General features: G+C 62.7%; 3 protein-coding genes across 4 annotated transcripts; 1 reads left to right on the forward strand and 2 right to left on the reverse strand.

Moving 5' to 3' along the window:
* Positions 1–1,195: 1,195 nt before the first annotated feature.
* On the reverse strand, positions 1,196–7,242 carry LOC311158861 (aminoacylase-1-like; the record flags this gene model as incomplete). Its single annotated transcript, XM_084214532.1, is given in 17 exon segments — positions 1,196–1,762; positions 1,891–1,951; positions 2,229–2,308; positions 2,399–2,467; positions 2,550–2,694; positions 2,882–2,931; positions 3,032–3,105; positions 3,215–3,271; positions 3,496–3,585; positions 3,817–3,893; positions 4,078–4,172; positions 4,280–4,384; positions 4,943–5,007; positions 5,610–5,742; positions 6,992–7,156; positions 7,158–7,182; positions 7,184–7,242. Coding segments are annotated over 17 exon segments (1,515 nt in total). The 3' UTR covers positions 1,196–1,597.
* A 126-nt stretch (positions 7,243–7,368) lies between these two features.
* On the reverse strand, positions 7,369–8,996 carry ABHD14A (abhydrolase domain containing 14A). Its single transcript, XM_084214211.1, has 4 exons — positions 8,641–8,996; positions 8,398–8,513; positions 7,870–8,105; positions 7,369–7,605 (listed from the first exon to the last, which is right to left on the reverse strand). Exons 1-4 carry the CDS (start codon positions 8,853–8,855, stop codon positions 7,423–7,425), a joined length of 750 nt encoding a protein of 249 aa, XP_084070337.1. The 5' UTR covers positions 8,856–8,996; the 3' UTR covers positions 7,369–7,422.
* A 215-nt stretch (positions 8,997–9,211) lies between these two features.
* LOC311158866 (putative protein-lysine deacylase ABHD14B) lies at positions 9,212–11,069 on the forward strand. Of its 2 annotated transcripts, XM_084214540.1 has the most exons (4): positions 9,212–9,585; positions 9,809–10,025; positions 10,181–10,422; positions 10,756–11,069. In XM_084214540.1, exons 2-4 carry the CDS (start codon positions 9,818–9,820, stop codon positions 10,936–10,938), a joined length of 633 nt encoding a protein of 210 aa, XP_084070666.1. In that variant the 5' UTR covers positions 9,212–9,585; positions 9,809–9,817; the 3' UTR covers positions 10,939–11,069. The 2 variants fall into 2 exon arrangements, with proteins under 2 accessions (XP_084070666.1, XP_084070665.1); XM_084214539.1 differs by having other exon boundaries at positions 9,212–10,025.
* The last annotated feature ends 454 nt before the right edge of the window (positions 11,070–11,523 follow it).

An 11,523-nucleotide genomic window follows, 5' to 3' on the forward strand; every position in this document is an offset into this window, starting at 1 on the left:
GTGACCCTGCCAGCACCTCTGGCTCATCCCTGAGGATGCGGAGAGAGGCAGGGAAGCTCTGGTCCCCCAGCCTCGCACTGCTGGAGGAGTGGGAGAGCGAATACAGACCTGGCCCCGGGAAGGATGCTCGGCGTGCTGTGATCTCCCAGCATCAGCAAACACACAGCTGCCAGGTCCCATCTCAGTGCCAGGCAAGCGGGGGACAGCAGCCAGCTGGGGAAGGGGACTGAGTAGGGTCGAGGGGGGCATAGGGTGACACAGGTAGCCCTGGCACGCCGACAGCACAGGGGAAAGCAAAGGTGCCAAGACCCTAGGCAAGGATCCTGGCCCACAAGGACCCCATGGTACCCACACCACTCCCATGCCATCCTCCCCGAGGGGGTGGATGCTGGGTCACTGGATGTGGTTGAATGACACCTCAGAGAATCCACGCCGACTTCCCCTGGGAGCCTCATCACACAGCAAGTGTGTCCTGCACCCAAAAATGTTGGACAACCCCCTGCACTGGATGGAGGGAGGGGAAGGAGCAGAGGAGCTGGTGGCTTCTCCTTCAGTGCTTCATCGCCATCAGCCTCATCTCTTCTCCCAGCCCAGCACGGGGCACCCTCATTATCCCCAGCCCCCCAAAGGTTCCAGCAGCTTTCTTAATTAAAACAGAGGTCAGGAGGCTGGGGACCCCAGGCTCACCCCCACCTTTTGTAATGGAGCAGCTCTGGCAGTCTCCTGAGCAGTGTAAAACCACCCCAATTCACTCGGCGGGCCCTTGGTTTCCCCAGGAAGCCGCACGGCTGGGACAGATCCCACACCCTGGGGCACTGGGAGCCACACAGGGCTGGGAATGAGCAGGGAGGAGGAGCTGCAGCGATGGCAGCTCTGGCAGGTGAGCAGAGCTGCCTGCCCAGACCCGCACGCCGCCTGCCCTGACCAGAGCGTCCGTGGAAGCGGCAGAAGCTCAGGAGGGAGGGAGCAGGATGAACCCCAGTGCCCGTCCCCCGAGGCTGATGGGGAGCAGAGGCCCTCAGCCTGCCCGGGCAGGATCCTGCCCGCACTGCTGTCATGCAGGCAATGAGCCCAGGGCAGGAGAAGCACCCCAGCAAACTGCACTGCGCCAGGAAATCCACAGTGCCTCGGTGAGACCTCGTGGGTAGCACCAGCATGGACAGACAGACAGACTGCCCCGCTCCAGGCTGTGCTTACCAAGGAGATTTATTGATAGGGAGAGTGGGTAGCACTAGCCCCAGAACCCCCAGCAAGCAGGCAGGGAGGCAGGACAAGGCAAGGGGAGGCAGAGTGGGGCATTGGCCAGCCCCTCACCACCCAGCCAGTGCAGCCAGAGATGGCACAGGGAGAGGGGGAGGCACTGACAATACCAGGAAAGGCTAGAGGCACATGGGCATGAGGCTGTACTGGCATCTGACCAAGGGGGACACAACCCTGTAGGTGTCACCATCAGGCCATCCCTGAACATAGCCAACATGGCATGATGCCATCTACATCCCCAGCACTGTAGCAGGTATTTGCTGTGCCCAGAGCCCCTGCCCCTCTTTTTAAAGCCTTGGGTCTCTCTGCTTGGCACTCCCTGCCCCTCGCCAGGCACTCAGCCCTCGGCGGGCAGCGGGGGCACTGAGGCCAGGGCTGTCAGGAGGCGGGCGTAGATCTCGATGCCCCGCAGGAAGATTTGCTCGTTCAGGAACTCGTTGTGGTCATGGAGCAGCACCGGCGTGCGGTTCATGGGTGAAAAGCCAATAGCAGGGTGTCCTGCCTGCAGATGGGGAGACAGAGCGAGGTCACAGCTGGCACATGCCCCCTTTCACCTGGACACAGCTCCTGCTTGGGGCTGCGGGTGTCACCCCAGGGTAGGGCCCTGTGGCAGGCTGGCATCACACTCACCGCTCGGATGTAGCGGCTGTCGGTGGCAGCCGGGAAGATCTCGAGCTTGAGCTGCAGCTTCCTGTCAAGAGAGACTCTGTGTCAGCATGGACACACAGCCAGCTGAGTCCCCTGTCCTACTCATACCCTATAGGCAAAGAGACTGTGCCAGGACATGCCTCAGCCCTGCAGGACACTCAGTCCCATCTCTTTTGTGGGGTAACAGGGAGATGCTTTGGCAAATTACAGGGCTCTCCATCCCAGCCCCTGACATGACCTCAGAGACCCCCAGGGACCACGTGGCTTCCACCAGAGGATGTCCCTGCCAGGGTCCTGCCCTTCCTAGGGACACTACTTACATGTCCCTACAGACCCCACTGAAGGCCTTCCACCATGGGTCCGACTCCTCAGTGGACGTGATGTGTTGATCCATGCATTTCTGGCAAGAGGGAGAGGGCAGATGAAGGAGCGAGGGTGTGGCATTTGGCAGGGGAGGGACAGGGGAGGCCAGGTAGCTGAGATCTCTCACCTGGAGGAACTCACAGGTGACACCTTCCCCAGCATCACGGCACCACGTGGCCACCTGTTTCTCGAAGGCCTGGGGCAGAGACCAGAGGAGGGGTGTGAGCAGGGTACTCTCATCCCACTCCTCCCCTGGGTGGGGCTGGCGTGGTGCCCACCTTCAGGTCCACGGTGGGTGGGATGCGGATGTCAAAGCCGACAGCCATCTCAGAGGGCACCACGTTGAAGGCGACACCCCCCTCCAGCATGGTCATGTTGAGAGTGGTGACATCCCCCAGGGTCAGGCTTGAGTCAGACTTGAGCCTTGGGGGATGCAAGGGACACTCACTATCTGCCACCCGGGGAGAAGTGCCTCCCTACCCTGCTGTCACCCAAAATGGGGTAACTGAGGCACAGGACAGCAGCACCAGATCACAGCTTGGCTTGGGATCCCAAAGGCCCCCTTCATGGACTGAACCAAGCCACTGCCATCCTGCAGCCCATCTCCTACCTCTGCTTCTCGCTCTCCCTGAAGGCCAGGAAGGAGTTGATGACTTTGTTCTGGGGAGGGAAGGGAAGCAGGTGAGGACCAGCCCCATGGGCAGGGGCCTGGCAGTCCAGGGCAGGCATGGGGGTGCACAGGGGGTACCCCCTCTCTTACCATCTTCTCAGCCGCCGTGTTGCTGATGAAGCGGGAGCCATGCCCGGGGCTACCCGTGCACTTCACCTTTATCCCTGCAGCAGTAGGCATAGAGGGAAGGGTTGAGCAGAAAGCCTGGGTTAGCATCAGTGCCCCAGCACCCAGGAGAGCCAACGACAGGGCAGTGGACACACAGATACTCACACCATGGGCTCCTCTCACCATAGAAAACACTGAAGGTGTCAGATGGGCTGGCCAGGCCTGTGGTGGGCACAGACAGAGGGTCAGTGGGACATGGAGGTACGATGATGTGCCCCCTCTGCTCTGTCCTAGCAGCATTTTCCTCCAGACTGGCACTGTGACCACTCCCCACTGCCCAGGGGAAGGATCCCCCAAGGGGGTCCTGGGAAGCATGTGGGGTGCTGGTGCCTGGGGAGTGATGTCAAGAGGAGACACATTCCAGTGCCAGCCCTACCAATACTCACCCTCATCCATGGCAAAGCCCACGTTGAGAGCTTTAAATTCAGGGCGCTGCACGAACATCTCCATGCCCTTGTGTCCGCCCACCTCCTCATCTGTGGGGGAGAGCCTGGCATGGGGGAAGGAACTGGGGCATCCCCCAGCCCACCACCCCTAGTCCTCCTTCCATGCCAGCCTGGATGCCATCAGCACACCTGATGTCCTCTCCAGACTTGAGCTAGGGGAGGTCAAAACCTGGGGAGCCTGGCTGCCACTGGAGACTCCAGAGCACCACGCAGCTGCCAGCCCCTCTGTACCTCCTGGGGGGGGACAGCCTGCGGACTCACCAGGCACAAAGGAGAGGTGGATGGTGCGGGCAAAAGACTTCCCTTCTGTCTTCAGCCTCCGGATGGCCTCAAGGTACCTTGCAAGGGAAGGCAGTGTGTGGTCATTGTGGAGGAGAGGGGCTTGTGTGCTCTGAACCACCTCAGGGCAGAGGTGGCACCTCTGGCCCCAGAGACCCTGGAGATAGTGGCATCCTGTCCTGCATCGCTCAGGGACACCGCCAGCACCGTGCTCACCCCGCAGGTGCAGAGCCCTCCACTCACTGGATGGAGACGCACTTCATATCCTGGGCACCCCGGGCGTAGATGTTGCCTTGCGAGTCTTTAACTGCCTCGAAGGGGGGGTAGGTCCAGTGCTCCTGCAGGGAAGAGCATCCACGATGGCAGAAGGGCACAGAAGACACCAGCTCCCATCCACCCTGTCCTCCTCTCCATGCCCTTCCCACCCCCCGCTCTGTTCCAGCACCTCAAAGACAGGCACAACGTCAGTGTGGGAGTTGAGGAGGATGGAGCGCAGGCGGGGGTTCGTGCCCTGCCAGGTCAGGATCAGCACCACACGGCCCTGGCACACCTGTAGGACGAAGGCAGGATGTCACCAGGGTCCAGGATAGGGACAGAAAGCTTGGACCAGCAAGCTGGAGCCAAAAAGCATCAGCTTGGGAAAAGTTTCTGGATGCCACCTGCCACTCTTTTCTCCACTGGGAGAGGACAGGCAGCAGGAGCAGGCCTGCCTGAACCCCCACAGCCAGACAGAGCTCTGCTGCAGCTGCCAAACCTGACTGAAAATTCAGAGGAGGGAAGACAAACCCAGCATCTTCCCCTGGTGCCAGGGAGTCTCCCAGGACAGCCAGTGCCCAGCAGGAAGGATGGCCCCAGCCAACGTGACGCTGCCAGGTCCCCTGCTAATCATAGCACAGGCAGCTGCAAAGGTCAGCAGGGAGCAGCCGGAGTAGCGGCTTAAGGAAGGGCTCAGGTCAGCAGAGGATTACAGGCAGAGGGGATTCACTCCTGTCTAGCTCTGGGTGCAGGCAGAGGAACACCTTGGTCACTGAGGACCCAAGCACAGGTGGATAGATGGATGGATGGATGGTGGGTGGACAGACTGAAGGCTGCTCCTCAGCTTGCTCACCTCCACTTTTTGGCAGGCCAAGCCCAGGTTGGTGCCGACACGTTCCAGAAACTGGACAGCTGCATCTGGGGAAGAGTGGGGATGCCCACGGTTACACTGGGGTCTCTCATTGCAAACCCCCAGGCACCCCAAGGCTCTGTGGGGTTCCCAGACCAAGGAAAGAGGTGACAAGAGGACAGGTGCTGCAGGTCCTGGACACAAGAAGTGGCCATGAACAGGGACGGGAGCAGCTCATCACCATCCCTTTGGGGTGAGGACTTGGGAAATATGAAAAGAATAAAAATTGAATGGGGGTGAGCTCAGGGAGAATGTTTCTCCAGTGGACTTTAGGGAGCTCTTCACCAATAAAATGCACTTTAGTGAGAAGACATAAATGTTAACAGAAGGAGATCTACACAGAAGGAGATCACCCATCCCAGGGCAGCATGGAAAGGGGAGCAAGGCACACAGGGCTAGAAGAAGCAAACAGTAGCTCTGAGGGCACTTGAGATGTCCCTGCCCCAGCCAAAGGCACCAGCAGAGATAAGGCACAAAGGAGTTCGCTCCCTAACACCACAATCAAAACAGCCCTAGTACAGCACTTGGGCACCTAGGTCCAAAGATCAGAGCTGCAAAGCTGCATTACCCAGTCCCCACATGGCTCCCCATCCTGTCCCCCCATCCTCACCATAGTCGGGTTTAGGGTGGACAGTGTCAATCCTCAGGTACTCCCTGAAAAGTGTAACCGAGGGGTTCTCTGAGGCCCCCGTGCTCTTCCCAGGCTTCCCAGGTGCCATGTCTGGGAGCAGGGCCACAAAGCTCTGGGGAAAGAGCTGCAAGATGGTTAATCACCCACCAGCCCCTCCAAAGTCCACCTGCGTGCTTGGTCGTCACAGAAACCGAAGGGAGATGGGGCAAAGGTCCCCCTCATGTGACTCCTGGGACACTGCCACCACGGGAGAAATCCCCCCCACTTGGGTACAAGGCACGACGGGGTGTGCCCATCATTCATTCTTTCCCCAAAACACATGCTCCTGCCCCAAACACAGTGCCGTGCCAGGACAGACTACGATGCCCAGGCAAGGGGTGAAATCCAGGGAAGGGCTAGCTGGGAGGAAAGGGGAGCAGCTAGGTGGGGGAGTATGAGGAAGGGTAAAGGGGAAGAAGGGTGTGTTGGGTAGGGAAACATGGTAGTTGGGATTACCCAGGGGTTAGAGGTTTGTGGGAATGCTGGGGCATGCAGGCAGGGAAGGCAGGATGCTGGTGTAAGGGGGGGCAGGTAGGGAAAGGGGGCTACTGCCTGGCCGGGGGGTGCAGGAGAGCTGCAAGGAAAGGCTGTAGGGGTGCAGGGAAATGGGGATGGGGAAGGGGGATTGAGTGTTAACAGAGGATAGAGGTACTGGGGGACCACATGAGGGTGACAGGCTACTGTGGGAGCTGTTTGAGGGAAGCTGGGTGGCTGGGGGAGCAGGAGGATGTGGGGTGCTTAGGGGCACATGGGGGCTCTGCAGGAGGGGTGAACGGGGGGTACAGGAGCAGGGGGTGCCCATGAGGGGTGCAGAGGGACTGTGGTTAGGGGGGCAGGGGGACGGTGGCTGGGGGTGCCAAGGGGCACAGGCGGGGTACAGGGGTACCGTGGCTGGGGGGCAGGCAGAGGGCACAGTGAGGTGCAGAGGTACTGCAGCTGGGATGCAGGGACACCGTGGTTAGAGCTGTGGGCAACGCAGGGGCACGGGCAGGGCTGCAGGGGTACTGTGGCCAGGGGGGTGCGGGGTGAAGCACAGGGCAGGCAGGACACCGTGGTCAGGGCTGCAGCAGCTGCGTTCCTGGGGTGCAGGCGTAGCATGGGCAGAAGCGTGCTGGATAGTGTGGTTAGGAGTGCAGGCGGTGCAAGATACCATGGCTAGGGGTGCAGAACAGCGCGGCAAGCGAGTGCAGGACAGTAGAGGAGGGGTGCAAGTGCGGGGGTGCAGGGTACCTCGGCCCGGGTTTAAGGGGGGCGAAGGCACCGGGGCACCCACCCGGGGGGCGCCCGGCCCCGCCGCTCGGCCCCCGCCGCCCCGGCCCTACCTCAACGCTGCCGCCGCCGGCGCTTCCCGCCCGGCCCCGCTCCGCCCGCTGCGCTCCGCTCCGCCCCGCCGGCGGCAGCGGGCAGGAGGCGGGCAGGGGCGGGCCGGGGAGGAGCGGGGGCGCAGGAGGGGCAGGGTGCACGCAAGGGGCACAGGGCACCCTCCTGGCCCCAGACTGGCGGCAGAGAGATGGGGCTGGAGCTCGAGGAGCCCCGCGGCGCTTGGGGACACACGCAGAAACCAGAACAGCATCAGTTTATTGGCCTCGTGACAGACGACACCCTGTCCTGCCAGCTAGGGACACCTCCAGTCCCACCCCCCTGCCATCCTGGGGCTACCCCAGGAGGGAACAGCATCCCTCATGCCAGCTGTCTGTGCCTCCCAGCCCCTCCGGACGCCCCAGCCCCTCAGCTGGCAGGGAGGAGGCGGTGCTCACTTCAGCTGGCGCAGGAAGCCCAGCAGGGCCCGGTGGAAGTCCTCTGGCTTGTCCAGGTAGCAGGCATGGCCAGCACCAGACAGCACAGCCACACGGTGCTTAGGGAGGTGCTGGAGGTTCTGCAGGGCCTGGGGAGCCAGGCCAGTGTCGCGGTCACCATACAGGATCAGGGTGGGTGTCTTGGTAAGGGGAGAGAGAAAACAAGAGCAGCTGTCAGAGGGGTAAATAGCCACCACACACCCCCTGGGCTGTGCCCACCTCCATCCATCATCACAAGGGCTGCAAAGCTGAGGGGAGGCAGGTGCCAGCACCCCCATGAGCTGGGGGTCACAGGTTCCCCTCACTCACCCCAAAACAGTGCCACCCTCCACATCACCCTGCAGCCAGCTGGCCCACAAGGCTCACCAATACCCAGGACAGCCCCCAAGAGCCCAAAAACCCACCTGGACTCCGCGGTACTGCTCAGCAGTGTAGTCCTTGGTGCCCACGGGTGCGATGGGCACAAAGCCGGCCAGCTGGTCCCCGTGAGCCAGGAGGAAGGGCAGGGCAAAGCGGCCGCTCATGGAGGGGCTGATGAGAACAGGCCTCTGCATGCCCAGCTCCTGCAGGACACGGTCCAGGAAAGCCTTCCGGCCCGGTGCTGTCAGCGCCATCTCCACTGGGGGTGAATCACCGTAGCCTGGTATGGGGAAGAGGGCATGGGGTGGTCAGGGGGCATTGTGCAGCCTGCAATGGTCTCTGCTCACCAGGCTTCAATGGCTTGGCAGAAAATGGACCCTTGATCAAGCCCCAGGGTTGTACAGTCAGCCATCAATGCCCCAGGACACAGACAAATCCCAGGCACACTGCCCCGGGGATCACCAGCAGCTATCCAGAGCCCTCCCTGAAGAGATCCAGAGCCCAGCAGTGACTAAGGCAAGGGACTGGAGCTGCCCAAAAGAAATCAGCTAAGCACAGTGCCATGCTCCTACCGGGCAGATCTATGGCAACCGCACGGTAGCCCTCTCCAGCGAGCAGTGCCAGTGTGCCCAAGGCCTCCCACGTCTTGGAGGTGAACGCCTGGCCGTGCAGGAACAGGACATCAGGCCTGGGGGGGAAGACAGGCGGGAAGGGGTTCAGGAAGGCTGCCATGCCCGCAGCGTCCAGAGACCACGGGAGCTGGTGAAGACCTGCCCCAGGGCCTCCACCCCCCACCTGCCGGCGGGCCGACCCACCTCCCGGGGCCCACAGCTGCTGCGGGAACCTCCCTGTAGAACACGGGGGGCTCTCCCGCAGCCATCCCCGTTCGCACGGTGCCGTTGGCCGCCCGCCAAGCCCGCTTCCCCTCGTCAAGCCGTGAGCGCCGGGCGGCCGGGAGCAGGAGGTACAGGAGGAGAGTGAGGAGCGCCCCGAGGAGCAGCAGCCCCAGGCGGCTGCGGGCAAGCAGCATCTCCGCTCCCGCTGGAGGAGAGCGGCTGCGCGGGGCTGCGGGACCCCAGCCCCGCTGCTGCGGGGAAACAGGTCCCGGTACTCGCTGCTCTGCTCAGCTCCGGCCCAGCCCGAGCCCCGCCCGGCGCAGCCCCGGCCCCGCTCGGCCCCGGCCCCGCTCGGCCCCGGCCCCGCTCGGCCTCGGCCCTGCCGCCCCCGGCCCGCCGCGCACGGCGCCGCTGCGCCCTCGGGCCCCGCCTGGCGGCAGCCCGCGGCACTACAGCTCCGAAGGACACAACGGCCGGGACCGGTAGCGGAGCGCCGGCTCGGGCCATCGGCTGGGGCTCGGCCAAGCTTGGCAGAGCTCGGCAGAACTCGGCTATGTTCGTCAACGGCTCGGCGGCTCTCGCCACAGCTCGGGCAGGGCTCGGGCTGGGCTCAGTGCTGCAGGGCAGAGCTCGGGCTCTGGTCTACCGCGCTCGGCCTGGCTCGGTAGAGTTCGGGTAGGACTCGGTTTCCCTCGGCAATACTCGGCTGTGCTCGGGAAAACTCGGCTTCGCTTGGCGGGGCAGGGCCCGGCCCGGCGGAGCCCCAGCGGTTCCCGGGGCCGCCCCGGACCTTGCGCTCCATGACGCGGTGCCGCCGTTCTCTTGCCCGCCCCGCCGGTCTTTGGCCCCGGGGCGCGGCACCCCAGTCCCGTGGTGCGGCGGGGAGGAGGCGAACGGCGGCCGGCCCCGTGTGCGGAGCAGCAGGTAAGGGCTGCAGGCCCAGCGATGGACGGGGGAACTGAGGCAGGGGCGGGCCCGTGAGGCCGCCTGGCACATCAGTGACCTCGGTGGTGCCACCACAGTGAAGATGATGCCGGTGTGACCCTTTACAGCCCTTTTGCCTTCCTGCCACCACCGAGCTTCGACAGGGCAGAAGGCCGGTCAGCCCTCCCGTTCCCACCTCTCACCCCATTTAACACTGCCCCAGCCCCCAGGCATGGCCACCCCGCTGGTCACCGAGAGCACCGTCACGGTGCAAGGACAAAGCCTCTTCTACCGCCGAGCTGAGCCAGCCCAGGCAGTGCCGAGGCTGACAGTGCTGCTGCTGCATGGCATCCGCTTCTCCTCGGAAACCTGGCTGCAGGTGGGGACACTCGCCACGCTGGCCGAGAATGGCTACCGAGCCGTGGCCATCGACCTGCCAGGTAAGGTGTGGTGAGCACAGCCCTACACAGGCGGGGTAGCCACCGGTTTGTGGTGCCAGGATGGCAACCCTGGTGTCCTGCTGTGCTGTGCTGGCTTCTCCCTGTCATTCAGGCAGTGTGGAGCCTGACAGGGCCACTTGTGTCTCACAATTCAGGGCTGGGGCGCTCGAAGGATGCTGTGGCCCCAGCACCCGTGGGCCAGCCAGCACCGGCGGCGTTCCTGAAGGCAGTTTCAGAGGCTCTGGACCTGGGTCCAGCTGTGGTGATCAGCCCATCGCTCAGTGGCATGTACTCGCTGCCTTGCCTCTTAGAGCACAGCCAGCTGTTCAAGGCCTATGTACCTGTGGCACCCATCTGCACTGAGAAATTCACGGCGGAGCAGTATGCCCAGATCAAAGTACGGCCTGGAAGGGCACTGGGGAGGGCAGGGAACTGGGAGGAGATGGGTGCAGGGGGGACCCTGGCACCGGGAATGAGCAGTGGAAAGGCCAAACAGGCCAGAAACTCTGTTGCCGCTGAAAGAGAAGAACCTGATGATGAAGGAATGTAAATGTGGGGTCGTAGGAGATAAAGAAGGGACAAGTGGAGACCCAGGAGACTGAACTTCAGTTTCCTTTTGTCATATTGGGTGGAGGAGAAGGGCAAGTGACTCCCCTCCAGGGTGTTCCTGGCAAGGAGGAGCAAGTGCCTGGGTGACACTTGCAGCTCAGGGTGCTTTCCCCCTCTACAGACCCCCACGCTGATCGTGTATGGGGACCAGGATGCAGAGCTGGGGCAGACCAGTCTGAATAACCTGCAGCACCTCCCTGAGCACCAGGTGCTGATGCTGCAGGGTGCAGGACACGCCTGCTACCTGGACAAGCCCAATGAGTGGCACCGTGGACTCCTGGCCTTCCTGCAGCAGCTGAAGTGAGCAAGATGGGACCACAGAGCAGGAGGATGTGACCAACCCACCCACCCCTCTGCCTACACATGCACCCTTGTGCCAACCCAGTTGCTCAGCTGGCACTCACGCTGCACTGGCCCACACCAGCACCCACCTCTCTTGGGACCAAATAAAACCCCAAGCTCTACCACTGCTTTCGTGCCACCTTCATCCTGCTTCTTTTCCACCTTTCCCACCTCCTTCCCCCATGCCTACCTTCATGGCTGCTCTCCCACACAGATTTGGAGGGTGACAGCAGGGAAGATGCAGCCACTGAGGGAAGGTACATTTGGGGATTGTGGATGGGTGAGTGCCAGCCTTGCTGGAGCCCACCCTTCACTCCTGACGGGACCTCCATGAACCTCAGAGGGTGCCCAGGGAGCCCTGGGGCTGTGTTCAGGGACAAGTAGGTCCCCCAAGGTAGTGACATCTGTGTCCCTGGCCGGCCAGCCTCCTCTTCATGCTCTTCTTCCTCCTCCTACCCCTCCTGGCATGCACCCAAGTCCAGGGTAATCCACCGGGGCTTAAAAGGGAGCTGCCAGCCCTGGGACTCTGCTGCCCACGGCAGCCTCC

This window comes from Fringilla coelebs (assembly GCF_963513975.1).
Source record: "Fringilla coelebs genome assembly, chromosome: 13".
In the NCBI taxonomy this organism is placed as follows: Eukaryota; Metazoa; Chordata; class Aves; order Passeriformes; family Fringillidae; genus Fringilla; species Fringilla coelebs.